This window comes from Adiantum capillus-veneris, chromosome 25 (genome assembly GCF_014529385.1).
Source record: "Adiantum capillus-veneris isolate H3 chromosome 25, ASM1452938v2, whole genome shotgun sequence".
Taxonomy (NCBI): Eukaryota; Viridiplantae; Streptophyta; class Polypodiopsida; order Polypodiales; family Pteridaceae; genus Adiantum; species Adiantum capillus-veneris.
Window position 1 is genome coordinate 93320784 of NC_140955.1, and position 27185 is coordinate 93347968.

Genomic DNA, 27185 nt, shown 5'->3' on the forward strand with positions numbered 1-27185 from the left:
TGTATAGTTCCCTAAAGCATAGATGTTGTCGAATTGCTGTAGGAACTACAATGCTTTCTTGCGATCTTTCACCCCGGAAAAAGTGAAAATGTCACGTGACACATCCAACCCTATGTGTCCGTGGACAAGCTACAGCACGACAAGGGTTCAATCAGTCCAGTCAGTCTAGATTAGAAGTGATCTCGCACTTTAGTGAGTCTATTCGTAGACCGTGCATGCCCAGCCACTTAGTGTAGATGCATATCCTCTGGTTGCACACAACATGATCATCAGTATTCCCACCAGAATCCATTAGAATCAGTTAGGGGATTTTTCCAGTGCATTTAGCCTATTTTCCCTATTTTTGACATTTTTCACTTATTATTTTCAAGTGACTTTCCAACAAAAGTAGGTAGGGCAATTTTGCTAAGTTAATATATAAGCAAACCCAAGTTAGCACTTTCTGGCAGAAGAGGCAGAAGGAGCACATGCTCAACAGGCACCTTCTCAGCAAAACCCCAGCAGGACCATTGGCGTTTTTGGATCTCCATCCTCGCCATACACATGAGCCAACGTTTTCAGCTTGCATCATCGCCAGAAGCCCTCAAAGCCCTGGCGTTTGCAGATCGCTAGCAGCAGTACCCAAATGCATTAGCATTTTTGGATTTCATCAGTAGCAGACCGAGAACAAGCATAGCGTTTTTACTAACGCTCAACAAGCACGTAGCGTTTTTGGTTTTCAACCAATCCTCAGCAGAAGGAGATCAGCGTTTTTGGTTTTCAGCCATTGCCGCATCAGAACAGCAGCATTTTCAGCCTTCTTGGACAACAGACCATTCAGCCCTAGAAGCATTGCAGATACCCCCATTTTCAGCCATAAAAACACAGCCAAAACAGTCATTTTCAGCCACCAAAACAGTCCCAAAATTCAGCAGATAGAAGACCACAGATTTCAGCCATAAAGTCATCGTCGTCGTCATCGGCATAGTCCCAGATTGCATCAGTCCATTGCATCGTCATTGTACCACTTAGTGCAATCATAAGTAAACCACTGTCGCCGACGAGAGTGGGGCCTTCGGAGGAGGGTTTTACAATGTCTCTGGTGTCTTCTCTCTCTTCTCTCTCTATCTCTCAGTCTCATACACTCGCACCCATAATGTCCATTCACTTTGTTTGTGATCATGGCATTCTCTCATTAAGAACGGAAGGCTCTACCTTCCATAAGAACAAAAGGAACCTTGAGCACAATTCGGAGCACTCATCTTGAGCAAAGCACAAACAATCATTCCGCTGCACCTAATGTCACCAGCGTGTGACTACTATCTATCCTTTTTGTTGATTTCTTTCTTATTATCTATTTACTTTCACTTTTTGGAAACACTCCTCGGGAAATCTAACTGCCCTGCATTGCATAGCTAGTGTGGAACTGTCCAGAGGGAGTCCAGGCCTGAGGGCAAAAGAGCACTAAGGTTAGCCAAAGTGGGGTCATTGACTAGCCAAAGTGGAATCCTTTGCTACAGAGGCTACATTTCAGTTTTGGGTGTGGCTGCAGTGTACAAAGGGGGTCGGATGACCTAGAAAGATACAATGGCAGCATCTCCTAAAATTTAGGGAACTGCTATTTTGGGACCTGAAAATGTCTTCGCGTCATTACCTGCAGTTTGACATGGGGATCATTTTGTTACTTTGTGGCCAAGTCAACAGAGGCTGCAGGTGAGATATTTTTAGACCCGAGGGTCTAAAGCGGGAAAATGCACAAATGAGTGACACTTGGCACTCTGAGGCCAGTTTACTACTTATAGAGAAGGCAAAAACGTGATTTTCAGCTGTGAGCTCATTTTCAAGTTTCCTGTCATTCACAGGTTAAGAGCTATGGAGTGCTTGCTTTCCCTCCTATGTACAGTGCGGTGCCAGGAGTGATGCCCTGCACGCTACGCACTGCGCTCTCTCTCCCCTATGGCAGTATGTTATGCCCCTCTAGTGGGCTTTTCATTTGACCAATGTACAGTTGTGTGGGTTCATGCGCGATTGCCGAGGCAAGAGCCTCTTGCATAGGTACTGGATTAGCTAGCGGCTAATCCCTCGCAGGTATAGGTGAATTCGGATAGGTTTCACGCCAAAAATCTCGTCCGATTCAAAGGGCAAGTAGCCCTATAGGTGCGGGAGCTCGAGGACTTGCTACGGATGCGACCGGCACGCGAAACGGAGCCTGAAACAGTAAATTACAGCCTGCTGTGTATTTTTGCAGGTTTAGGGTTTTGGCCCTAAACGATCCCTAATTACCCCAGGAGGTTCGGGGACGCGAGGGGACCGTTGTACAGGTGATCTGGCGCATTTTCGGGGCTGAAAACAAAGAATTCAGCGTGCTGCAGATTCTCGCCAGGTTTTGCAAAGTGCCCGTATGCGTCGGGAAAGTCAGTGAATGCGTGGGAATACTGACTGTGAAGGGTCCTAGTATAGTTATGTTGCCGAAATCGGGGCGGAACAGATGAAATTCAGCCAAGTTTGTGCGGGGCAGCTTGTAGGGAACCACAGCGTTTATTCCCTCTTCTGAACAATAAAGAAATACCGAAAGGGGCGCCTAAGTTAGGGGCCAATCTGGTGTCCGTCTACTTATACAGGTGCAATCTAGCAGCCTGTATCCCTCTCCCCTTTGTTGTGTCTTGAAAGTATAGGTAAAGTGGGCGACAAATTGAATGGGTGAAAGCAAATAAGGTTTAAGTCTAAAGCCCTTTTTGAAAGTACAGGCCAGTTTCATGGTTCCATCGACGGGATTAAATCACTTTTTCCCATAGAAGTGAGCCTTGGTCAGGTTGGGCTTGAAAACACAGGGGATCATAGACCAGACACAAGGAATTGCAATTATGGCTGACAGACCAGATGATGTGACTGAAGAGGTTTCCTCTTCACAAGGTCAACAGACACATGAAGTGGGTGAGTCTTCAAGACCACCACAGACGGATATATTCAGGACCCAGTTGGCTAGTGCTGTGGCTATGTTCACACAAGTAATGCAGAACCCGAGGTTTTTAGCCTTTCTGCAACCTTCTCTTCCGTCTCAGCAAGTTGGGTCACTAGATCATATTCGAAAGCCTGTTAAGGCTCAAGCACAGGTGATTCATACTGCAGAGTCAATGGAAACACCTGTACACTTGACGGAGAACATGCAGTCTCCACAACCTGTGCCTAAGGTGCAAGAACAAGTGGCTGAGATGCAAGTCTTTGCTGTACCAGTTCAGCCCGCCACCTTTCAGCAGCCTATAGCTGGTTCTAATGGGTAGGGAAGCAACCTACAGGCTATACAACAAGTCTTCCCACCACCTTCAGTACACCCTGGCTATTTTGGAGGTGGATCGGTATTCCAGAGCATGGCTGGTCATGCACCTGGAAATCAGTTTTACACGCGCCATGTATGGTGTCACGGGCATGCTACCAGGGTTTCAAAGCACTCAGGGTCAATTTGGGATGCCACAGGCAAATTTTGGTATGGCTTGAATTACAAATCAGCAACCAAATATGGCATTTCCAGATCAACTTAATTGCGGTCAGGGAACACAAATGAACCCTAACAATGTTCCCATGTTTCAGTCACTTCCATATGACAATTTAACGCCGTTGGAGAGGCCAACTCCGTACAAAGAAGGTGGCAAACGTGTGACATTCACGACCTTTACAGGGTTTGATGACAGGAAGAAGGCTCTCTCATTCCTCTAGCAGTTTGACAAGGCCTATGCAGGGGGAAACTTTACAGAGGCTTCAAAGGTCCGTAAGGCAGCCACTTTCTTGACAGGGAATGAGAGACAATGGTGGACAACTTTATTGCTTCAAGGGCAAGCTCCGTCCACATGGATTTACTTCAAGCAGATTTTTGCAGCAACATAGTTATCTGATGACTTTGAAGCAGATGTCATGACAGAATGGCACCAGCTTAATGCTGCTACTTGCAAGAATCTGGATGACTACAGTCGGAAGTTTTGGAAAGCTCTACTTCCAGTAACTTCCTATAGGTTTGTGCCATTGACAGAACAGATTGAAAAATATTGTTGTGGCCTACCCAAAGGATTGAGAAAGTACTGCACGAAGACCAAAGTCACTACTTTGACGCAGCTCATCGAGGTAGCAAACACTGGCAATGGTTTGCTCAAGGGAGAAGATTGTGAATTCAATACTGGTGTCAAGGAAGGATCAGCCAAGAAAAATTCAACGAAGAAGTATGTTCCCAAGGAGGTTCCTAAAGTGACTCAGGAGCCGGCCAACGCAGGGAAAGACAAAGCTACGGTTGAATCAGAAAAGGGACCAGCGAAGAAATGGAAAAGACGTTTTCCTCGTAAGTCGGAAGAGCAAAAGAAGGTCCTGCGGTCAAAGAACAAATGCTTCATCTGTGAGCAGCCTGGCCACATTGCTTACAATTGTCCTACAAAGAAAAGGCCAGCTGATTCTGAAGACAAGGAGGACAGGAAAGGAAAGAAGCCCATGGTTGGTCTAGTGCCAGATATGATGGGCGACAAGCCAAATTCAGATGCAAGTGAGCTTTGCAGAGCATGGGGAAAGGTCAGGGATCAAACAGTGCTTATCTTCTTTGATCCAGGTGCCAAAGCCAACTTCATTTCCCCCGAATTGGCTTCCAAGTTGGGAATCAGACCTGAAGAGATGGGGTATATAGCAGAGGCAGGTTTGGCATGTCCTAGCCACACAGAGGCTGTGACACCCATCATCGGAAAGTTGCGCCTACATATCCTGTCCTATGTAGATGCTAAAGAATTTTACATCATGTTACTGGACGGATGTGATGTGTTGTTAGGTATTCCTTGGTTGTTTCGTGTACAGGGAACCATGGATGCCTACAACAAAAAGATCACTGTACAGAGCAGGGGAAAGACTCACATTCTGGATATAAAGCTGAAAGGGGAGTCTACTCCCACTGTATTAGCTTTTGCTATTACTTCTGTAATGAAAAAGCATCTTTTTGCGTACTTGGTTTTTGCACGTGAAGTGTCAGATTGTGATGAATCAAATTTATCTGTGCTAGATAAAGAAAGGTCAATGGTTTTACAACAGTATAGTGGCTGTTTTTCCGATTCATTACCGTCTCAATTACCGCCAGAGAGACCCGAGGACCATGCGATAGATTTGGTGCTGGACAGTAGCCCACCAAATGCCAAATAAGCCTCTGTACAGGGTTAGTGCGGCTCAGCAGAAAGAGATAATGGGCCAAGTACAAGAGCTGTTAGAAAAGGGGCTGATTCAGCCCAGTTCATCTCCATTTTGTTCTCCAGTGTTGTTGGTGCAGAAAAAGGATGGCTCATGGCGTATGTGCATCGACTACTGTGCATTGAACAAGAATACCATCAAGAATAGGTTCCCTATATCTAGAATTGATGACATTCTGGACAAATTAGAAGGAGCAGCTATGTTTAGCAGGATAGATCTAAAGAGTGGGTACCATCAGATCCGCATTAGATAAGAGGATGTGCACAAGACTGCTTTTAGAACGACGTTTGGCCTTTACAAATTTTTAGTGAAGCCCCTTGGTCTCACAAATACTCCTGCTACGTTCAATAGGATGATGGACAGAATTTTCCGTCCACACCAGCAGTTTGTTGGTACATTCTTTGATGACATGATAGTCTACTCAAAGAATGAAGAGGAGCATAGTCATCACTTGGCCATTGTGTTCAAAGAGCTACGCAGTCATAGGTTGCTCATCAATGCAAAGAAAAGTGATTTTTTTTCTGGAAGAGATCCACTTTCTGGGACACATTGTCTCAAAGGATGGTGTTGGAATGGATCCTGCAAAAGTTGAAGCGATCAAGTCATGGCCAGATTTGAAGATGGTGCATGATGTCTGAAGTTTCTTGGGACTATGCTCCTATTACAGAAGGTTTATCCGAAATTTCGCTGAGATTGCTTCACCTTTACATGCTCTTCAAAAGAAGGCAGTCACCTTTAGATGGACACAGAAAGAGATTTCAGCTTTTAATCTCTTAAAGGAAAAGATGACTTCAGATCCAGTCATTGTGTTGCCAAACCTTAGGAAGTCATTTGTGGTCCAGTGTGATGCCTGTGGTAGTAACATTGGTGCAGTGCTTATGCAAGATGGCAGGGTAGTAGCCTATGAGAGCAGAATTTTGCAAGGGCCAGAGATGACCATGCAGGTCTATGAGAAAGAGTTACTGGCTATGATTCATGCGCTCTTAAGTTGGAAACACAACCTGCTAGGTGCAGATTTCGTTGTCCAAACGGACCATCAGACCTTGCGATACTTCTTGACACAGACAAAGTTATCTGAGAAGCATATGCGATGGGCAAATATCTTGTCCATGTTCCATTTTGTGCATGTGGAAGGCAAGAAGAACGTTGTGGCTGATGCCTTGTCAAGGAAGCCACAAATTTCAGCTGTGTCAATTCCTTATCATCATGAACTTGATGATATGAGGGAACAGTATGCAAATGATGAAGATTTTGCAAGGGTCTTCGAGCAACTAATGGATGGACAACGTCATGAACACTATCTTCTCAAAGATGGGTTCATGATGATGCATGGCAGATTGTGTCACAAAGCCATTGCGACGCAAAGTTATGGAAGAGAGTCATGTCCCACCGTATGCAGGGCATCGTGGTATCGATGCTACAGTTAAAGCGGTTTAGACATTCTTCTATTGGCCTACATTGAGAAGGGATGTGGATGCCTTTGTGCGAGAATGCCTAATTTGCCGGAAGGTCAAGTTTGACAGGCAAAAGGCACCAGGGTTATTGCAACCACTACCTATTCCAGATAAACCATGGGAAAGTATTGCTATGGATTTTATCTTTGATCTTCCGAGAACACAGACAGGAAACGATGATATCTGGACCATCATTTGCAGATTTAGCAAGCAAGCTCATTTTATTCTTGTCAGGAAGAAGATAAAGCCAGATCAGATGGCACGCTTGTTTATGAGCAATATTTTCAAGTATCATGGCATGCCACAGTCGATTGTTAGCGACCGTGATCCACGCATGACAAGTTTGTTCTGGAGAGGCTTGGCTCATTCCGAGAGAGAGAGAGAGAGAGAGAGAGAGAGAGAGAGAGAGAGAGAGAGAGAGAGAGAGAGAGAGAGAGAGAGAGAGAGACTACAGTCTGCGTGCATCTTGGCTCATTCCAAGAGAGAGAGAGAGAGAGAGAGAGAGAGAGAGAGAGAGAGAGACTGCAGTCTGCAATCACCCACGCGTGCATCTTAAGTTATACGCAGATGCTAATATAGACACAAAAAAAATTCACGATGATATTGTTTTTTGTTTTGGAGTAGGGACCTCCCTTAATTATTTTTGGCTGGCCCAGTGCACTAGGTCTTGGGCAGTTTTTTAGTGCATTAGGTGTGAAACGTGCATTACAAAATTACAATTCGAATTCCAGCTCTGTGAACCTGCGCGACCCTGCAGATTGCAACTCGCGAGTCCGGACTCCGACCCTGCGAGAGATCAAGGCTCCTCTCAGCGCTTACGCCAGCAGCTACACTGCCTCAAACAACGTACAGACCTTTTGGAGTCCGCCCTCTTCAGCTTTACATTGCGCAGGTTTGAATTCTTAACATACTTAAGGCAACCTGCAAGCATAAAGTATTTGAAGTAAAGCTTGTTTTTGGGAGTGAATGAATCCCTTGCCCATAGTTTAATGGTTTCTTTGGGCCTTTTGAATTAGTAGTATGATTTGCTATCAAAAGGGAATTTTGATGTGACAGAAGAAGCCAGAAGGAGTTCAAAAATGGGTTCAAAGCATCAGATTTGACACTTTTTCAACACATAAGGATACCCATCGTGCTCTGCCCTTTATTCAACAGCTTGGTACGACCTTGGTAATTTATGTAGAAGCCTCCAAAGTTCAAAAGTTAGCTTCTATCTTAAAGGGAATGTTTAGAGTCCAGACACGGTGGCCCACGCTTTTATTGCATGGCAGAGCCATAGTTCCCAAGAAACTCGTTATTTTAACTAAGAAACTTCACTTCTAACGTTTCAAAGCTACTCTTGGACATTTCAAAGGCCAATGCGTTTTACTTCATCCCAAAGCATATGTTATGATATATGTGTTGCTTTGGTCCAAGTTTTGAACTTCAAAGTGCCTTTTTACTCTCTCTTAAGTCTTTTCACGATGGGCTTGTGTGTCAATGGGGACGGAACGCACCCTAAATGTTTTAAATCGGCGTTCTGGATGGGTCTGGCTTGTGAAACGGAGTTGGGAACGGAACACCGTTCTGGAACGGGGGGAACGCCATCCGGAATGGGCATCCGGAACGGTCAACTAAAATGTCAAATGTTTTTTAACTAGCCATTTGGGGGTATGTTTGGGACTGTTTGGGGGCAGATTTGGGGCTATTTTGGGGAGAGGTTGGGGGCTATTTGGAGGGCTGATTTGGGGGACTCGTCTCACCTCCTCGTCAAGCTCTCAACGTCTTTCACTCTACTGAGCTACTCCCTTTGTTAAAGCTTTCAGCTTGGGCATGGAGCTCTAGCTTCTGTCTGTTCTTTTTTTTGCGAAAAGCACACTACCCTCAAGGAACAAATGTGGCTTCTACCCCTTCTTCTCAAGCTCCATCCCTCCCCCTAGCTCCGTTACCCTCTCTCTCTCTCTCTCTCTCTCTCTCTCTCTCTCTCTCTCTCTCTCTCTCTCTCTCTCAAGGGTCAAACTCCATCCCTCTCTCTCAAGCTCCGTCATTATAAAACATGCCTAATTATGGCTCTAATTAGAGTGGTTGAATTCAAAAGCTTAAAGTTTTCCACTAACATATGAGCTTATAATACATATAGTTTTTATAAACTACTGTTCCGACCCCGTTCCCGTTCCCGTTCCGGTCCCCCTCCTCCCTCCCATTGCAGTCCCATTCGGTACCTTCCGTTTCCATTTGGGTAACTTTGGTATGCGTAAGCTCTGTATTTATATGTTTATCGTTTGTTATCTGTGGTTGGTGCAAAACTTCTGTTGTGGTGTTTCATAGTATAGCAAAACCGTTTCAAAACTTTTGAAACTCGTTTCATACGAAACGTTTTGAAACTTCAGGGCTACTATGGGCAGAGTGCCATGAATTTGGGTGAAGTTCAAGAAGTTGTGCTGTTATCTTTGGTTGATTGATGTATTCATGGCTTGGAATTACTTACGGATGAGAGAGGAAGACACTATCTCCACCTACAATTAAGGATTTTGAGATATGTTTCTACTAGTGGCTTCTTTCAAAAAAGTCTTATATATACCTAGATGAATCTAGGACAAGCCTAGAATCACCTCTAAAAGAAAGTGTAAGGTATAGACTCATGGTAGTCATTCACAAGATAATATAACTATCAGCTTCATCATGCAAAGTAATGACTAAATACTATGACATTCCCACTAACGTCATCAGTGCCCAATAATGGGTGTAGAACTAGATACTAATATATGCTCCCATACATCCACACCACACACATGAGCATACACCAATACAAAGATCTACTTACTAAGTTTTTGTCATAACTCTAGAGATGTAAGGCAGACTCAGCCAAAATGAAGCCTAGCAATAGCAGAAGCAATCCAAGATAAGCCCATATTCACGTTGAAAAGAAAGAGCAAGGTATAGATTCATGGTAATCATCAACTCCATCATGCAGAGTATTGGCTAAGTATTATGACATTCCCACTAATGTCGATAGTGCCGAATAGTGGGTGTAGAACTAGGTACTAATATATGCTCACACACACACATACACACACGAGCATACATCAATACAAAGATTTGCATACTGAGTTTCTATCATAACTGTAGAGATGCAGGGCAGATTTAGCCATAATGAAGCCTAGCACTAGCAAAAGCATTAAATAGAAAAGATTAGCACAAAAATAAGGTAGGTGATAACGCAAACGTGCCACAAAAGATAGAAAGAAGTAGCATAATTTTAAGTGGTCGTAACTTGGACGAAAATTTCACTAGTGCAAAGTCTATATGTCTTCTATACTCGTGGCTTCTTTCAGGAAAGTTCTCTTTGAAGTAGCAATGTGGACTACTTAAAGAGATATTACGATATTATCTCGAGCAGCGGTCTTTTAGAATTCAGTAGCTCATGGAACATGTGATGGATAGTTTTTCCTTTTAGGGAGGGTCATTGACGTAGCAAACTGTCACGTGCACATCTAACCCTATGTGCATGTGGACAAGCTACTTCAAGTGCACAAAACCTCTTTTCTCTATTTTAGTCATTTTTCACTTATTATCTTTTGTTGGGAACTGGGTAGGGCAACTCGGCAAAGCTTGTATATAAGAAACTGTCACAAAGTGATGACGTGGCGGACAGCAGAAACCCTAATTTCTGCCAGAAACCCTAAAATTCCAGCAAACCCTAAATTTTGCCAAAAACCCTAAATTCCGGAAATCGCGGAGGCGGATTATTGATTTTTTTTTTTTTTTTTTTGGAAAATGATGAGCGACGCGAATTTTGCTTTTGCTTTTTTTTATATAAAAAAAAGAAAAGACTCTCTAAGAGAGAGAGAGAACTGATGCTTTTGATTTTAAAAGCTTTTGGGGCTCTGCTTTTGGGCATCCCTTGTAACCTTTAAATTAGTGGTGAGGGCCTCGCTTCTCAGAGCATCTGGACGCAGAGTCTGAGAGTGAAACCCTAACCGCTCTCTTGTACTTTGATGATTGATTAATATAAAAAGAAATACCGAAAGGGGCGCCAGTCTTTGGGGCCAATATCTCTAGGCACGGAACTCCGCCGGGCCAGTGCAAATCTATTGTGATCTGTGAATTGTTTTGAAGTGGTTATTTGGTGCTGTCGCGGTTGATTCTTGACTTGGAGTGTCCAAGTCTGTTACAGTGGTATCAGAGCACGGCCGATTTCTCTTTTACGGGAAATCCGATCCCCGATTTTTTTTTTTCCGCGGCACCTATGGCTTCAGGCAATGATCAGTCGACTCCCTCTGCATCTGGAGATGCGGGCTGGGATCACAACGAAGATTCAGACAGAGAGTATGGCCCGCCTCGGCCTACTCAGGCGGAGCAAAGAGAGATGGAGCGTCGTCAATTGATTGGTGATGCAACAAAGATGATGCTCAATTTTGCCAAGGACCCGAAGATGGCAAAATATATGAACCAGACCTCTTTGAAAGAGGTACAGATGGAGTGGCAGAGAACCACAACACCACTCCCGAAACCCGCTCTCAAGAAACCTTGTGGCTCCAAGAAATATACGGAGAAGGAACTGGAGAACGTGGTTGATGCACGGATTGCTCATCTTTTCGACGTGCAAAAGAAAGGCAAAAAGCACGGCAAAAAGCAGAACAAAGGTACTGACTTCCCGGGATATTTGGGTCGTCAGTCGACATTCGACAAAGCAAAGAAACGGAAGAAGCGTGTTCGATTTGAAGGAGTACCCAGTTCTTCTTCTTCTTCTTCTGACAGTTTTTCTAGCTCCTCGGATTAGAGCGAAGAAGACAGAAAAAAGCAAAAAGCGAAGCAAGACACAAAGCTTCGGAACGGGCAAGAAAAAGGCAAAGAAGGCTACATCTCGCCCAGAGACTGACAGTTCTACTGAGGACTCGTCTACAGACAGCTCAGATTCCGATGACGGAAAGTTTTATGCGAACAAGAAGAATTTTTACAAAGCCAACCAGTATGATTTTCTCGAAGATAAAAGCAAGAAAGTCCGAGAGTTTAAGGAAGGTGGCCACTCGATCAAGTTTGATACTTTTCAGGATACTCAGATGCTTCGAAGGCTTTGTCTTTTATACAACAGTTTGACATCGCTTTCGCGGGAGGACGCTATTCAGAGCACTCCAAGATTTGGAGAGCTGCCTCTTACTTTAAGGGGAATGCTCGTAATTGGTGGTCCACGCTTCTATTAAGCAAGACTGTGCCAGTTACATGGATGAAATTCAAGAGGCTTTTTATTTCTTCTTGGTTGACTCAAGAGTTTGAGCGAGATATACGAGCTGCTTGGAACCATCTCCGGATGACCAAGAGCGATACAGTGAATTCTTATTGTGAAAGATTCTGGAGCTCTTTTCTACCCGCCTCTTCATTCAAGAAGATCTCGTTCAGAGAACAGATTGAGCGGTTTACCTTGGGTCGACCTACAGAGATCCGAGATCACTGCTTGGAACAGAAGTCGGCTTCTATTCAGGAGTTGATGAGTCATGCGAAGCGGGGCTTTGCCATTCACGCTGGTAGTCTGACCTACCCCACAGATGAGGCCATGACACAACGAGCCGAACAGACTTCTGGGAATGAAAGTAGAATGAAAAAGAGCAACCCAGAGAAAAAAAAAAGGATGCACGACCCAAGCTTACTCCTGAGGAGAGATCTCGCTTCATCGAAAGTGCTTTGGATGCGGGGAACATGGACATATTTCCGCGAAGTGCCCTGATACGGCACAGAAAGAACAGCATGATAAAAACGACGACAGGTCTGAGAGTTCGAGAGCAGCTGAGGAATGTGGCAGAAAAGGCAAATAGAAAAGCAGAATTGGTACCACATGGCGTGGGACTTGCACCGAATCTAATGAATGAAAGTACAAACTTTGCCGCTTTCGGGGCAAAGCGAAGGATCAGGAAGCTCTTTTGAAGGAGCCAAGGCCAACTTCTTTTCACTTGGAATTGGCGGCTCGATTTGGAACTACGCCCAACAGACTGACGCCACAGGCGGAGGTAGTTCGACTGGCACCCGGATGGGATGTTGCCATTACACCGAGCATTGGCAAACTTCGTTTGCAATGACAGGGGTGTTCAGGGCACGTGAGTGACGTTCTACTCGGGATCCCTTGGTACCACAAGAACTACGCCGTGGTTGACTACCGGGCCGAGAAAGCGACTTTGATAAATGAAGGGCTTAGAGATTGTACTTGATGAACTTCAGTTTTCTTACTCATTCTTTTGGGAGAATTGAACGATGGATAAAAGTTGAATATGTTTTGACCTGAAGAAAAGAACGCCAAGATTTTTTTCTCCACGCTCATGCCGATTGCTTTTGAGAGGGCCTGAAGATCATACCATTGATCCGATATCTGGAAGCACTCCACCGAATTGGCCACCTTATTGTGTGAGCCGAGTACAGAATGAAAAGATTATGAACCTAGTGAAAGACCTCTTGGAAAAGGGTCTTGTCCAGCCTAGTACTTCACCGTATTGCTCTCAGGTGTTGTTGGTTTTGAAGAAAGACGGATCTTGGAGAATGTGCATCGATTATAGCACTCTCAACGAAATCACCATCAAGAACAGATTTCCGATTCCTAGGATCGATGATATACTCGACAGGTTACAGGGATCCTCGTGCTTTAGCAGGATTGACTTGAAGAGTGGATATCATCAGATCAGGATAGCACCAGGAGATGTCTACAAGACAGCTTTTCGGACGACTTTTGGGTTATTTGAGTTTTTGGTGATGCCTTTTGGCTTAACCAATGCTCCTGCGACATTTAACCGGATGATGGATAAGATTTTTCGAGAGTACAGGCTATTTGTTGGCACTTTCTTTGACGACATCATTGTTTTCTCGAAGAATGAGGCAGAACACAGAGATCGTCTGCTTCAAGTCTTTCAGGCATTACGAGATCACACATTAGTGATTAATGCTAACAAAAGTGAATTTTTCCTACCAGAGATACACTTTTTGGGACACATTGTGTCAACAGCAGGAGTGCAAATGAACCCGGCCAAGATAGAGACTATCCGTGATTGGCCCGATTTGAGAATTCCATGAAGTTAGAAGCTTCTTGGGACTGTGTTCGTACTACAGGCGGTTCATACGAAAGTTTGCAGAGGTTGCTTCCCCTTTGCATACCTTGACACAGAAAGGAGTACCTTTTTCGTGGGGACCCACAGAGGTGACTGCGTTTCAGACGTTGAAAGAGAAATTGACTACGGGACCTATTTTGACTTTGCCGGACTTGCAGAAGTCATTTGAAGTATTTTGTGATGCTTGTGGTCGTAGTCTGGGTGCGGTCTTGATGCAAGAAGGCCATGTCATAGCTTACGAGAGCCGTTTGTTCTCTAGGCCGGAGATGACAGCACAGATATATGGGAAAGAGCTTTTGGCGGTTATCCACGCTCTTACTCAGTGGCGGCATTACCTACTCGGAGCGGATTTTACTGTCTTTACAGACCATCAGAGTTTGCGCTACTTCTTGTCACAGAAGCAGCTTTCGGAAAAGCAGATGCGGTGGGTGAACATCTTGTCACAGTTCCACTTCGAGATTGTCCATGTGCAGGGACAGAAGAATGTGGTGGCAGATGCTTTGTCTCGAAAACCGTTGGTTTTGGCTATTTCCGCGATACATCATAGGAGCTTCGAGGATATGGTCGATCAGTGTGCCACAGATACAGATTTTGCAGATATTTTCACACGGATACGGGATGGGGAGACAGTAGCTGGATACTCCCTTCGGGAAGGCTACTTGATGAAAAAGACTATGTTGTGCGTTACACAGCCGTTGAGGGAAAAGGTTATGACTGATTGCCACTGTCCACCTTTTATGGGTCACCGCGGCATTGCTACCACCATGAAAGGGGTAGAGAGAGATTTCTTTTGGCGGAGACTGAAGAAGGATGTGGAAGAGTTTGTGCGCAGTTGCTTGGTATGCCAGAAGGTCAAGTTTGACAGGCATAAGGCACAGGGATTGTTACAGCCTTTACCCATACCCACCCGCCCCTCGGAAAATATTGAAATGGATTTCATTTTTTTGATCTCCCGAGAATACAGAATGATCACGATGATTTTCCGATTACATGGCACGTCTGAGACGATTCTCTCCGACAGAGACCCCAGATTTATGAGTTGGTTTTGGAAGGCAATTTGGGAGAACATTGGCACGCAGTTGCAGTTCTCGTCATCGTTCCACTTGCAGACTGACGGGCAATTTGAGATTGCCAATTAAGTGATTTTAGATTTATTGAAGTCTTGTATCTCGCATCAGAAGACTCAATGGGAAAAGAACTTACCTTTGGTGGAATTTGCCTACAATAACACGATACACTCTTCAACGGGGAAGACGCCATGTGAGATTGTTGAAACTACTGCGAAGGTTCCATCCTTCCTGAGCACGAAAGATTAGAAATTTGAAGCGGATGAATATTCGCAAGATTTGGATACGGCTTTTGCCAAGGTTCGCGAGACTTTGCAGAAGTCTCAAGAACGACAGAAAAAGGCAGCGGATCGCCATCGTCGCGACTGGAAACTGAAGGAGGATGATTGGGTGCTCTTACTTTTGAGAAGGCACGCCTAAGAAAGAAAAAGGGAAAGGAGAGGCTTTTTCCAAAGCTTAGTATGTGATACTACGGACCTTTCTAGATTACTGACAAGATAAATGATGTCTCCTTCCGATTGAAACTGCCAGATACTTGGAGGATTCACAATGCATTGCATGTGAGTCTCTTGAAACCTGTTAAGGGTGATGTGCCTGATGATGGGGAGCCTGATGAGCAACCCAAAGTGAAAGAAAACGAGGAGATCCTTGTTCCTGAACAGATTTTGGCACATAATGATACGAAGAAAGGTAAAGTCCGAAGGCGGTTCTTGGTTAAGTTCAAGAACTTTCCTGCATTTGATGCGAAGTGGATGGAGGAGGAGGACCTAGCAGATACTCCTCGGATTGTGAAACTTTACCTCGATGTTTTGGTTTAGCATAGTCTACTCTAAACGGAACCCAGAATTCAGCTTGGCCAGAGATCTGGTGCAGTGGGATGCACAAGAGGGGAGTCACTCCACTCCTTTGTCAACAGATGCCTTGATTTTGATACTAAAGTCACTGATGTCTCTTTGAGCTTCAGGGATACTGAGAGCTGACAGTATTCTGCTGGATGACTTTATGAAATGGAATTCCTGATTATGATACTGATTTGTTCTTGACTTCTTGTGAGTGCAGGAACTGATAGCCGAAATGACTGCAGCATTTTGGTCTGATTGATCTCGAATGGACATGGTTGCAATAGGGGTTAGTCAATCGGACATCGATGAGGTCCCGATTGGACCTAGATGTGATTGCTAGCTACATTGCCGATAAATCATGGTCTAAGATCCGAATGAATGTTGAATGTCATGTGATGTCCTGTGATGTCTGGTGATGTCCTGTGATGTCGTGTGATGTGACTGTTGATTTTGTACATGTGCTAGATGTGTGTTCCTAGTACGTAGGTACTAACAGTCAGTGTCTGCTAAGACGGTTTATGGCTTTTGTCGGTTTTGCAGGCGTAATCGCGGTCGATTACAATGCTTTCAAGAGGGGGGTATGTCACAAAGTGATGACGTGGCGGACAGCAGAAACCCTAAAATTCCTGCAAACCCTAAATTTTGCCAAAAACCCTAAATTCCGGAAATCGCGGAAGCGGATTATTGAATTTTTTTTTTTTGGAAAATGATGAGCGACGCGAATTTTGCTTTTGCTTTTTAAAAAAAAAAAAGAAGAAAAGACTCTCTAAGAGAGAGAGAGAACTGATGCTTTTGATTTTAAAAGCTTTTGGGGCTCTGCTTTTGGGCATCCCTTGTAACATTTAAATTAGTGGTGAGGGCCTCACTTCTCAGAGCATCTGGACGCAGAGTCTGAGAGTGAAACCCTAACCGCTCTCTTGTACTTTGATGATTGATTAATATAAAAAGAAATACCGAAAGGGGCGCCAGTCTTTGGGGCGAATATATCTAGGCACGGAACTCCGCCGGGCCAGTGCAAATCTATTGTGATCTGTGAATTGTTTTGAAGTGGTTATTTGGTGCTGTCGCGGTTGATTCTTGACTTGGAGTGTCCAAATCTGTTACAGTGGTATCAGAGCACGACCGATTTCTCTTTTACGGGAAATCCAATCCTAAACCATTGGTTTGTTCACTCTCTCTCTTCCTCTCTCTCTCTCTACATCATGTGGACACATGGCATAGCTAGCGTTGCTCCTTTCATTAAATCGATCTTAGATAATCAAGGTAAAAAAAAAACAAAGGCCAGTCACAACCTAGGCCTTCTATTTGATACTACTTTTTGTTTGGGCCTTTTAAAAGAGAAGGCAAATTTCAAACTCTGAGTTTCTTTTGCTACCTAAATTTTCCAAAGGACTTCCTATGCAGCTTCGGAGAGCCAAGAAGGAGTTTCTTTTGCGAGCTAAACTTTCCAAAGGACTTCCGCTGCAGCTTCGGAGAGCCAAGAAGGAGTTTCTTTCGCTACGTAAATTTTCCAAAGGACTTCAGAGAGCCAAATTCAAATTTTGAGTTTCTTTTGCTACCTAAATTTTCCATAGGACTTCGGAGAGCCAAGAAGGCCTCTGCAGCCTTCCATTTTCAGGGTTGCCCGCAACCAAGGTAACATGTGAAGCGGTGTGCAATAGCAAAGTGGTGAGCAAGAGTAAAAGAAACTTTGAGTTTCTTTTGCTACCTAAATTTTCCATAGGACTTCCTATGCAGCTTCAGAGAGCCAAGAAGGCCTCTGTAGCCTTCCATTTTCAGGGTTGCCCGCAACCAAGGTAACATGTGAAGCGGTATGCAATAGCAAAGTGGTGATCAAGAGTAAAATTGATGATCTCAAAAGGCGAAAAGAAATCCAAGTCGCCAAGCTTGACGGCCAGCTATCCGATTAAAGGTTTTCTAGTCTTCTATGGTTGCAATGTTGCTCCATCTCCCATGGTAGGAGCAGACAGGGTAGAGTTTTGTTAAATCGACCAAAATTCGCCGAGATCAATCGAAAGGACATACTTGCAAAGGAAACCGTCAGCAAAGCCCTATCATTGTGCGAAATATGACTTAGAAGACATTGGGGGAGAGAGGGGCTATGAAGAGGCAGCAGGAACTCAGTTCAACAGGCACCTTCTCAGCAGGACCCCCCAGCAGGCCTAGTGTTTTTGCATCAGCAGCAAGACCTAGCGTTTTGCACCAAGAACAGCCAACGTTTCCTTCAATTTGCAGATCAGCCCAGCGTTTTGCACTTGCAACAGCCTGGCAACAGTAGGATACAACAGATCAATCCTAGCGTTAGCAGATTCTCCCGCATGACATCGTCGTCGACATCGTCGGCAAGTCCAAAGCATTGTAGAGATTTGTGCAATCAATAGTAGACCGCTCTCGCCATAGAGAGTGGGGCCTTCGAAGGAGGGTTTGACAACATTTCTGGTGTCATATTCTTCTCTCTCTATCTCTCAGTCTCATCACCTTCATTCACAGTGTTCACCACTTTGTTTGTGTCCATTGTACTCTCTCACTAAAGGAACGGAAGGCTCTTCCTGCCATAAGTAAAAGGAACCCTTGAGCACAGTTCGGAGCACATATCTTGAGCAAAGTTCAACATTCACTTCCGCTGCACCTTACATTGGTATCAGAGCTTTGGCAGTGTTCTGTATCACTCAAGGAAAGAACCACAAATTTTTTTGCACGGACACATAGGGTTGGACGTGTCACGTGACATTCCCTCCTTTTCAAAGTGAGGTACTGGTACCGAACTGTATGGCGTCGAGGGAGATCGTCAATAGCATCCGGAATCCTAGAAGGGACTCTTCGCCGGCCCACTCTGATGTGTGGGTCGTGCGGTACTTGAACTTCATAAAGGTCTGCAACGCTTGCTTCTTTGGGCCACGCCAAAAGCGACACAAAGTCTTCTGTGGCTCCTACTTCGTCTAGAGACTTGCTTCTTTCGTCTTCAAGAATCTCCATGGCTGAAAATTCCTGAAACCACTTCCAACACAAAAACATGAACATACCCATTCCATGTAAAGTGAATGGAGAAAATCTTGTCTTCCTCAAAGACTGTGCATGCAATGTGGATGAACAAAGAGACCGAGTTCCAAACCGTTCACCACACACACGCAAACAATGAGATCGAATCTTGAGTTTCCGATCTAAAGCAATCAACGATGGCAATTCACAATGGAAATGCCCATGCTTAGTGCTCATAGTTTCATGTGCTCTCTCGGGTACTGTATCATGCAAAGGAAGAGACATGGAATGTGACTTCCTTATATACATACTTTTTAGATTTTCATGAAAAATCCGCATACATTCGTGCTCATCCATGAGTGAAACGTGCTCAACATACAATATGTCATGCCTAGGAAAAGGGATCACATAAAGATGTTGACTAAAATACAGGAAACGATCACGAATGAAACATTCGAACAATGCGTGCGTATCAATCATGCGAACACATAATACTTCCTGTAAGGGTTCTTTGGACCTAGGCTCGAGAGCCAAGATCGGTTCTTCCTGAGGGATCGAATCGTCCTGTGGGGGTTCTTCAGACCTCGACTCGAAAGCCAAGATCGGTTCTTCGTGATTGATCGAATCTACAACGAGGTTAGCTTCGCTAGAAAAAGCATCCACTAACACATCATCCTTGTGAACAATCACATCATCTTCATGCAAATTATCATGTTCGTGAGGAATCACATCTTGATCATGCAAATCATCATGCTTGTCATTGGCATCCAAATCATCATGCTTATCAATATCATTAAAATCATCATGCTTATCTTTGTCATCCAAATCATCATGCAAATCATTGTTAATCAAATCATCATGCTTCTCACAATCATGCGAATCTTGTGTATCATGCTTTGGAGAAGAAGAGACTGAGAGAGTCTCCTTTCCCCAAATCTCTTGCATCTGTGCCTGAACTTGAGAATAGAGTCGCCAAAACTCTTTGTTGTGTTGGTCGCTCTTTTCTTTGAGGGCTTTGTTCTCGCGATCAAATTCTGCTTGTCTTGCTTTGTTCTCTCGATCAAATTCTGCTTCTCTTGCTTTGGCTTCCAAGCGTGCTTGCTCGCTCTCACGCGCTATGGCTGCCATTCTTTCTTGGTACTGATGCTCTATGGTTGCTATTCTTTCTTTGTGTTCACGCTCTATTTCTGCTTTTCGTTCTGCATCTCTTGCTTTGTCTTCTAACTTCTTGTCCATCATCCTCTTGTCGAAAGCCTCCATAGGAGTTAGTGCAATCGGTGTCGTAGATGGGGAAGGGTCAGAAAAACCTCCTGGTGGGGAAAATTCCTCTTCGCCTCTCTCATGCTCATCACCTCCAAGCGAAGTATCCATTCCGCTTCGAGTGATGACCATTCTGCAATTGTGGGTTCTTGTGGTCTCGGGTTCTTAAGTTCACGAGGAACTTGGGTTCTTGCGGGTCTTGGTTCTTGGGTTCTTGAGGGTCTGGAGGTTCTTGAGGTTTTCTTTCGCTTGCAAATCGCGTTGGAGAAGGATCTTCTCTTCACTCGTGTTCTACTCTTTTCCGCGGGCGCACCCCTTGGCGGCCTTGCGCTCACACCAAGGTTGCTTTTTCCCACCTCACGTCGATTGGCCGGCCGCTAAGTGCACGGTCCGCTCTCAATGAGTGAAAAGAGACACAAGGGGAGGCTGGACAAGCCCTTCTTTCTTGGGATTCCTGTCACTTCAACAAAACACGATTGGGAATCGACACGCCTAAGCGAACTTGGGTTCGTGCGACCTCAACAAGCAAAAAAATTCTTGTGGTTCTTTCCTTGAGTGATACAGAACACTGCCAAAGCTCTGATACCAATGTTAGGTGAAACCGGCCTGTACTTTCAAAAAGGGCAGTAGACTTTAGACTTAAACCTTATTTGCTTTCACCCATTCAATTTGTTGCCCACTTTACCTGTACTTTCAAGACACAACAAAGGGGAGAGGGATACAGGTTGCTAGATTGCACTTGTATAAGTAGACCGACACCAGATTGGCCCCTAACTTAGGCGCCCCTTTCGGTATTTCTTTATTGTTCAGAAGAGGGAATAAACGTTGTGGTTCCCTATAAGCTGCTCCGCACAAACTTGGCTGAATTTCAACTGTTCCGGCCCGATTTTGGCAGCATAACTGTACAAGGACCCTTCACAATCAGTATTCCCATGCATTGACTGACTTTCCCGACGCATACGAGCACTTTGCAAAACCTGGCGAGAATCTGCAGCACGCTGAATTCTCTGTTTTCAGCCCCGAAAATGCGCCAGATCACCTGTACAATGGTCCCCTCGCGTCCCCGAACTTCTTGGGGGTATTAGGGACCGTTTAGGGCCAAAACCCTAAACCTGCAAAAATACACAGCAGGCTGTAATTTACTGTTTCGGGCTCCGTTTCGCGTGCCGGTCGAATCCGTAGCAAGTCCTCCAGCTCCCGCACCTGTAGGGCTACTTGCCCTTTGAATTGGACGAGATTTCTGGCGTGAAACCTATCCGAATTCACCTATACCTGCGGGGGATTAGCCGCTAGCTAATCCAGTACCTATGCAAGAGGCTCTTGCCTCGGCAATCGCGCATGAACCCACACAACTGTACATTGGTCAAATGAAAAGCCCACTAGAGGGGCATAACATACTGCCATAGGGGAGAGAGAGGGCAGTGCGTAGCGTGCAGGGCATCACTCCTGGCACCGCACTGTACATAGGAGGGAAAGCAAGCACTCCATAGCTCTTAACCTGTGAATGAAAGGAAACTTGAAAATGAGCTCACAGCTGAAAATCACGTTTTTGCCTTCTCTATAAGTAGTAAACTGGCCTCAGAGTGCCAAGTGTCACTCATTTGTGCATTTTCCCGCTTTAGACCCTCCGGTCTAAAAATATCTCACCTGCAGCCTCTGTTGACTTGGCCACAAAGTAACAAAATGATCCCCATGTCAAACTGTAGGTAATGACGCAAAGACATTTTCAGGGCCCAAAATAGCAGTTCCCTAAATTTTAGGAGATGCTGCCATTGTATCTTTCTAGGTCATCCGACCCCCTTTGTACACTGCAGCCACACCCAAAATTGAAATGTAGCCTCTGTAGCAAAGGATTCCACTTTGGCTAGTCAATGACCCACTTTGGCTAACCATAGTCTTTGTCCAACCTTAGTGCTCTCTTGCCCTCAGGCCTGGACTCCCTCTGGACAATTCCACACTAGCTATGCAATGCAGGGCAGTTAGATTTCCCGAGGGGTGTTTCCAAAAAGTGAAAGTAAATAGATAATAAGAAAGAAATCAACAAAAAGGATAGATAGTAGTCACACGCTGGTGACATACCCCCCTCTTGAAATCTCAAACGTCCTCGTTTGCATCTATGTCGTACATGATCACAGTCAACACTGATGTATTCAACACTTGTCGACACATGTACGACACATACATGCTCATTGTCAACCCTCGTGTATTCAACACCTCGTCGACACATGTATTGCTTGCGTGTGAACCTTGTCCCAATGACATAGTGGTAGCTTCGCACTCTGCCATTACTTTGAGTCACTAACTTTCCAATGACAAAATGGTAGCTACACATTTTGCCACTGTCTTATAGTACACGTTGGGCCCAGTAACACTTTCGAGCATACCCAAACCGACAGTTTAAAAATGCAGTTACACATGTACCCTTTAATAGAAGCAATTACTGTATCCTTGACAAACTGACAAGAAATACTCACTTCTATAGCACTAACCAAACTTTTGGACATTCCATAAGAGCAATTGCCAAATTGACAATCTGTACAGCTCTAACATTCATGTAACAGGTATTTCATTTGAGCTCACTTTAAATACCATGTACATCATTTCTTTCAAAAGCCATTGTCACACTGACAATCCATGTAGCTTTGAAACTCAAGGGGTCAAGGTAGGTTGCAAATCGAAGGCTTCAAGGTAAAGTGATAACACAGTTGGTGACTCTGCAAGTTCACCTTCTTCCATCCACTTAGCATCCATTGATGGATAGTTTCTGAACTTTACCAAGTAACGCCTAGCCACCTTGCCTTTCACTTTTCTTTCCTTATGTGCCAAAATCTGTACCGGGACCAAGATCTCGTCAAGTTCCTCGACTTCCGGCTGATCTTCAGCTGGCATATCTTGTGGCACATCACCCACATGGGGTCTAAGAAGACTCACATGAAACGCATTGTGAATCTTCCAACTGTCAGGCAATTTTAGCCTATATGCAACATCACTGATTATGTCGCATACTTGAAAAGGCCCATAGTAATGCATGCTGAGCTTTGGAAACAGTCTTTCCTTGCCCTTCGTCTTCTTTAACCTTGCCTTTTCAAAGCGTAAAAGCACCCAATCACCAAGTGAAAATACCACTTCATGACGGTGACGATCAACTGCTTTCTTTTGCTTTGCCTGAGTCTTTTCTAAGGCCACTTTGACCTTCTTGTACATTTCATCCATGTCCTGAACATACTTATCTGCTTCAAATATCTTGTCCTTTGTATGCAGTATGGGAGGAACTTTCTTGTCACCTTCAACTATCTCAAAAGGTGCCTTGCCAGTTCATGAATGCACTGTATTATTGCATGCATACTCCACCAATGGCAAATATTGCTCCCACTTTCCTTTATGCTCTGACACATAACACTTCAGCAGATCTAGGACAATAGAATTTGCCTCTTCTGATTGCCCATCTGTTTGAGGATGAAATGATGAAGAGAATTTGAGCGTTGTGCCCATATTCTCAAACAAGCCTCTCCAGAACAAACTTGTCATGCGTGGATCACGGTCGCTAACAATCGACTGTGGCATGCCATGATACTTGAAAATATTGCTCATAAACAAGCGTGCCATCTGATCTGGCTTTATCTTCTTCCTGACAAGAATAAAATGAGCTTGCTTGCTAAATCTGCAAATGATGGTCCAGATATCATCGTTTCCTGTCTGTGTTCTCGGAAGATCAAAGATAAAATCCATAGCAATACTTTCCCATGGTTTATCTGGAATAGGTAGTGGTTGCAATAACCCTGGTGCCTTTTGCCTGTCAAACTTGACCTTCCGGCAAATTAGGCATTCTCGCACAAAGGCATCCACATCCCTTCTCAATGTAGGCCAATAGAAGAATGTCTAAACCGCTTTAACTGTAGCATCGATACCACGATGCCCTACATACGGTGGGACATGACTCTCTTCCATAACTTTGCGTCGCAATGGCTTTGTGACACAATCTGCCATGCATCATCATGAACCCATCTTTGAGAAGATAGTGTTCATGACGTTGTCCATCCATTAGTTGCTCGAAGACCCTTGCAAAATCTTCATCATTTGCATACTGTTCCCTCATATCATCAAGTTCATGATGATAAGGAATTGACACAGCTGAAATTTGTGGCTTCCTTGACAAGGCATCAGCCACAACGTTCTTCTTGCCTTCCACATGCACAAAATGGAACATGGACAAGATATTTGCCCATCGCATATGCTTCTCAGATAACTTTGTCTGTGTCAAGAAGTATCGCAAGGTCTGATGGTCCGTTTGGACAACGAAATCTGCACCTAGCAGGTTGTGTTTCCAACTTAAGAGCGCATGAATCATAGCCAGTAACTCTTTCTCATAGACCTGCATGGTCATCTCTGGCCCTTGCAAAATTCTGCTCTCATAGGCTACTACCCTGCCATCTTGCATAAGCACTGCACCAATGTTACTACCACAGGCATCACACTGGACCACAAATGACTTCCTAAGGTTTGGCAACACAATGACTAGATCTGAAGTCATCTTTTCCTTTAAGAGATTAAACGCTGAAATCTCTTTCTGTGTCTATCTAAAGGTGACCGCCTTCTTTTGAAGAGCATGTAAAGGTGAAGCAATCTCAACGAAATTTCGGATAAACCTTCTGTAATAGGAGCATAGTCCCAAGAAACTTCAGACATCATGCACCATCTTCAAATCTGGCCATGACTTGATCGCTTCAACTTTTGGAGGATCCATTCTGACACCATCCTTTGAGACAATGTGTCCCAGAAAGTGGATCTCTTCCAGAAAAAAAATCACTTTTCTTTGCATTGATGAGCAACCTATGACTGCGTAGCTCTTTGAACACAATGGCCAAGTGATGACTATGCTCCTCTTCATTCTTTGAGTAGACTATCATGTCATCAAAGAATGTACCAACAAACTGCGGGTGTGGACGGAAAATTCTGTCCATCATCCTATTGAACGTAGCAGGAGCATTTGTGAGACCAAGGGGCTTCACTAAAAATTCGTAAAGGCCAAACGTCGCTCTAAAAGCAGTCTTGTGCACATCCTCTGATCTAATGCGGATCTGATGGTACCCACTCTTTAGATCTATCCTGCTAAACATAGCCGCTCCTTCAAATTTGTCCAGAATGTCATCAATTCTAGGTATAGGGAACCTATTCTTGATGGTATTCTTGTTCAGTGCACAGTAGTCGATGCACATACGCCATGAGCCATCCTTTTTCTGCACCAACAACACTGGGAACAAAATGGAGATGAACTGGGCTGAATCAGCCCCTTTTCTAACAGCTCTTGTACTTGGCCCATTATCTCTTTCTGCTGAGCCGCACTAACCCTGTACAGAGGCTTATTTGGCATTTGGTGGGCTACTGTCCGTTACCAAATCTATCGCATGGTCCTCGGGTCTCTCTGGCGGTAATTGAGACGGTAATGAATCGGAAAAACAACCACTATACTGTTGTAAAACCATTGACCTTTCTTTATCTAGCACAGATAAATTTGATTCATCACAATCTGACACTTCACGTGCAAAAACCAAGTACGCAGAAAGATGCTTTTTCATTACAGAAGTAATAGCAGAAGGTGATACAGTGGGAATAGACTCCCCTTTAAGCTTTATATCCAAAATGTGAGTCTTTCCCCTGCTCTGTACAGTGATCTTTTTGTTGTAGGCATCCATGGTTCCCTGTACACGAAACAACCAAGGAATACCTAACAACACATCACATCCGTTCAGTGGCATGATGTAAAATTCTTTAGCATCTACATAGGACTGGATATGTAGGCGCAACTTTCCGATGATGGGTGTCACAGCCTCTGTGTGGCTAGGACATGCCAAACCTGCCTCTGCTGTATACCCCATCTCTTCAGGTCTGATTCCCAACTTGGAAGCCAATTCGGGGGAAATGAAGTTGGCTTTGGCACCTGGATCAAAGAAGATAAGCACTGTTTGATCCCTGACCTTTCCCCATGCTCTGCAAAGCTCACTTGCATCTGAATTTGGCTTGTCGCCCATCATATCTGGCACTAGACCAACCATGGGCTTCTTTCCTTTCCTGTCCTCCTTGTCTTCAGAATCAGCTGGCCTTTTCTTTGTAGGACAATTGTAAGCAATGTGGCCAGGCTGCTCACAGATGAAGCATTTGTTCTTTGACCGCAGGACCTTCTTTTGCTCTTCCGACTTGCGAGGAAAACGTCTTTTCCATTTCTTCGCTGGTCCCTTTTCTGATTCAACCGTAGCTTTGTCTTTCCCTGCGTTGGCCGGCTCTTGAGTCACTTTAGGAACCTCCTTGGGAACATACTTCTTCGTTGAATTTTTCTTGGCTGATCCTTCCTTGACGCCAGTATTGAATTCACAATCTTCTCCCTTGAGCAAACCATTGCCAGTGTTTGCTACCTCGATGAGCTGCGTCAAAGTAGTGACTTTGGTCTTCGTGCAGTACTTTCTCAATCCTTTGGGTAGGCCACAACAATATTTTTCAATCTGTTCTGTCAATGGCACAAACCTATAGGAAGTTACTGGAAGTAGAGCTTTCCAAAACTTCCGATTGTAGTCATCCAGATTCTTGCAAGTAGCAGCATTAAGCTGGTGCCATTCTGTCATGACATCTGCTTCAAAGTCATCAGATAACTATGTTGCTGCAAAAATCTGCTTGAAGTAAATCCATGTGGACGGAGCTTGCCCTTGAAGCAATAAAGTTGTCCACCATTGTCCCTCATTCCCTGTCAAGAAAGTGCCTGCCTTACGGACCTTTGAAGCCTCTGTAAAGTTTCCCCCTGCATAGGCCTTGTCAAACTGCTAGAGGAATGAGAGAGCCTTCTTCGTGTCATCAAACCTTGTAAAGGTCGTGAATGTCACACGTTTGCCACCTTCTTTGTACGGAGTTGGCCTCTCCAACGGTGTTAAATTGTCATATGGAAGTGACTGAAACATGGGAACATTGTTAGGGTTCATTTGTGTTCCCTGACCGCAATTAAGTTGATCTGGAAATGCCATATTTGGTTGCTGATTTGTAATTCAAGCCATATCAAAATTTGCCTGTGGCATCCCAAATTGGCCCTGAGTGCTTTGAAACCCTGGTAGCATGCCCGTGACACCATACATGGCGCGTGTAAAACTGATTTCCAGGTGCATGACCAGCCATGCTCTGGAATACCGATCCACCTCCAAAATAGCCAGGGTGTACTGAAGGTGGTGGGAAGACTTGTTGCATAGCCTGTAGGTTGCTTCCCTACCCCTTGCTTCCCTACCCATTAGAACCAGCTATAGGCTGTTGAAAGGTGGCGGGCTGAACTGGTACAGCTTGAAA

At 44.5% G+C, this 27185-nt stretch overlaps 1 protein-coding gene across 6 annotated transcripts in view; it reads left to right on the plus strand.

The window, feature by feature from the left end:
* BLOS2 (biogenesis of lysosome organelles complex 1 subunit-like protein) overlaps nucleotides 1-27185 on the plus strand; it is a 76046-nt gene that overhangs the window by 18124 nt on the left and 30737 nt on the right. Inside the window, exons 2-3 of one of the 6 annotated variants that reach the window (XM_086500515.1) lie at nucleotides 7376-7536; nucleotides 7701-7803. The exons of 1 other annotated variant lie outside the window; for it this stretch is intronic. Coding sequence is in view for 2 of the 5 variants with exons in the window: in XM_086500510.1 (XP_086356636.1) it covers nucleotides 7309-7536 (228 nt within the window). In the remaining 3 variants the exon portion in view is untranslated. Of the gene's footprint in view, nucleotides 1-7300; nucleotides 7537-7700; nucleotides 7804-27185 lie in introns of all 6 variants that reach the window. 4 more of the 6 variants (XM_086500511.1, XM_086500513.1, XM_086500510.1 and 1 more) reach the window with 4 other exon arrangements.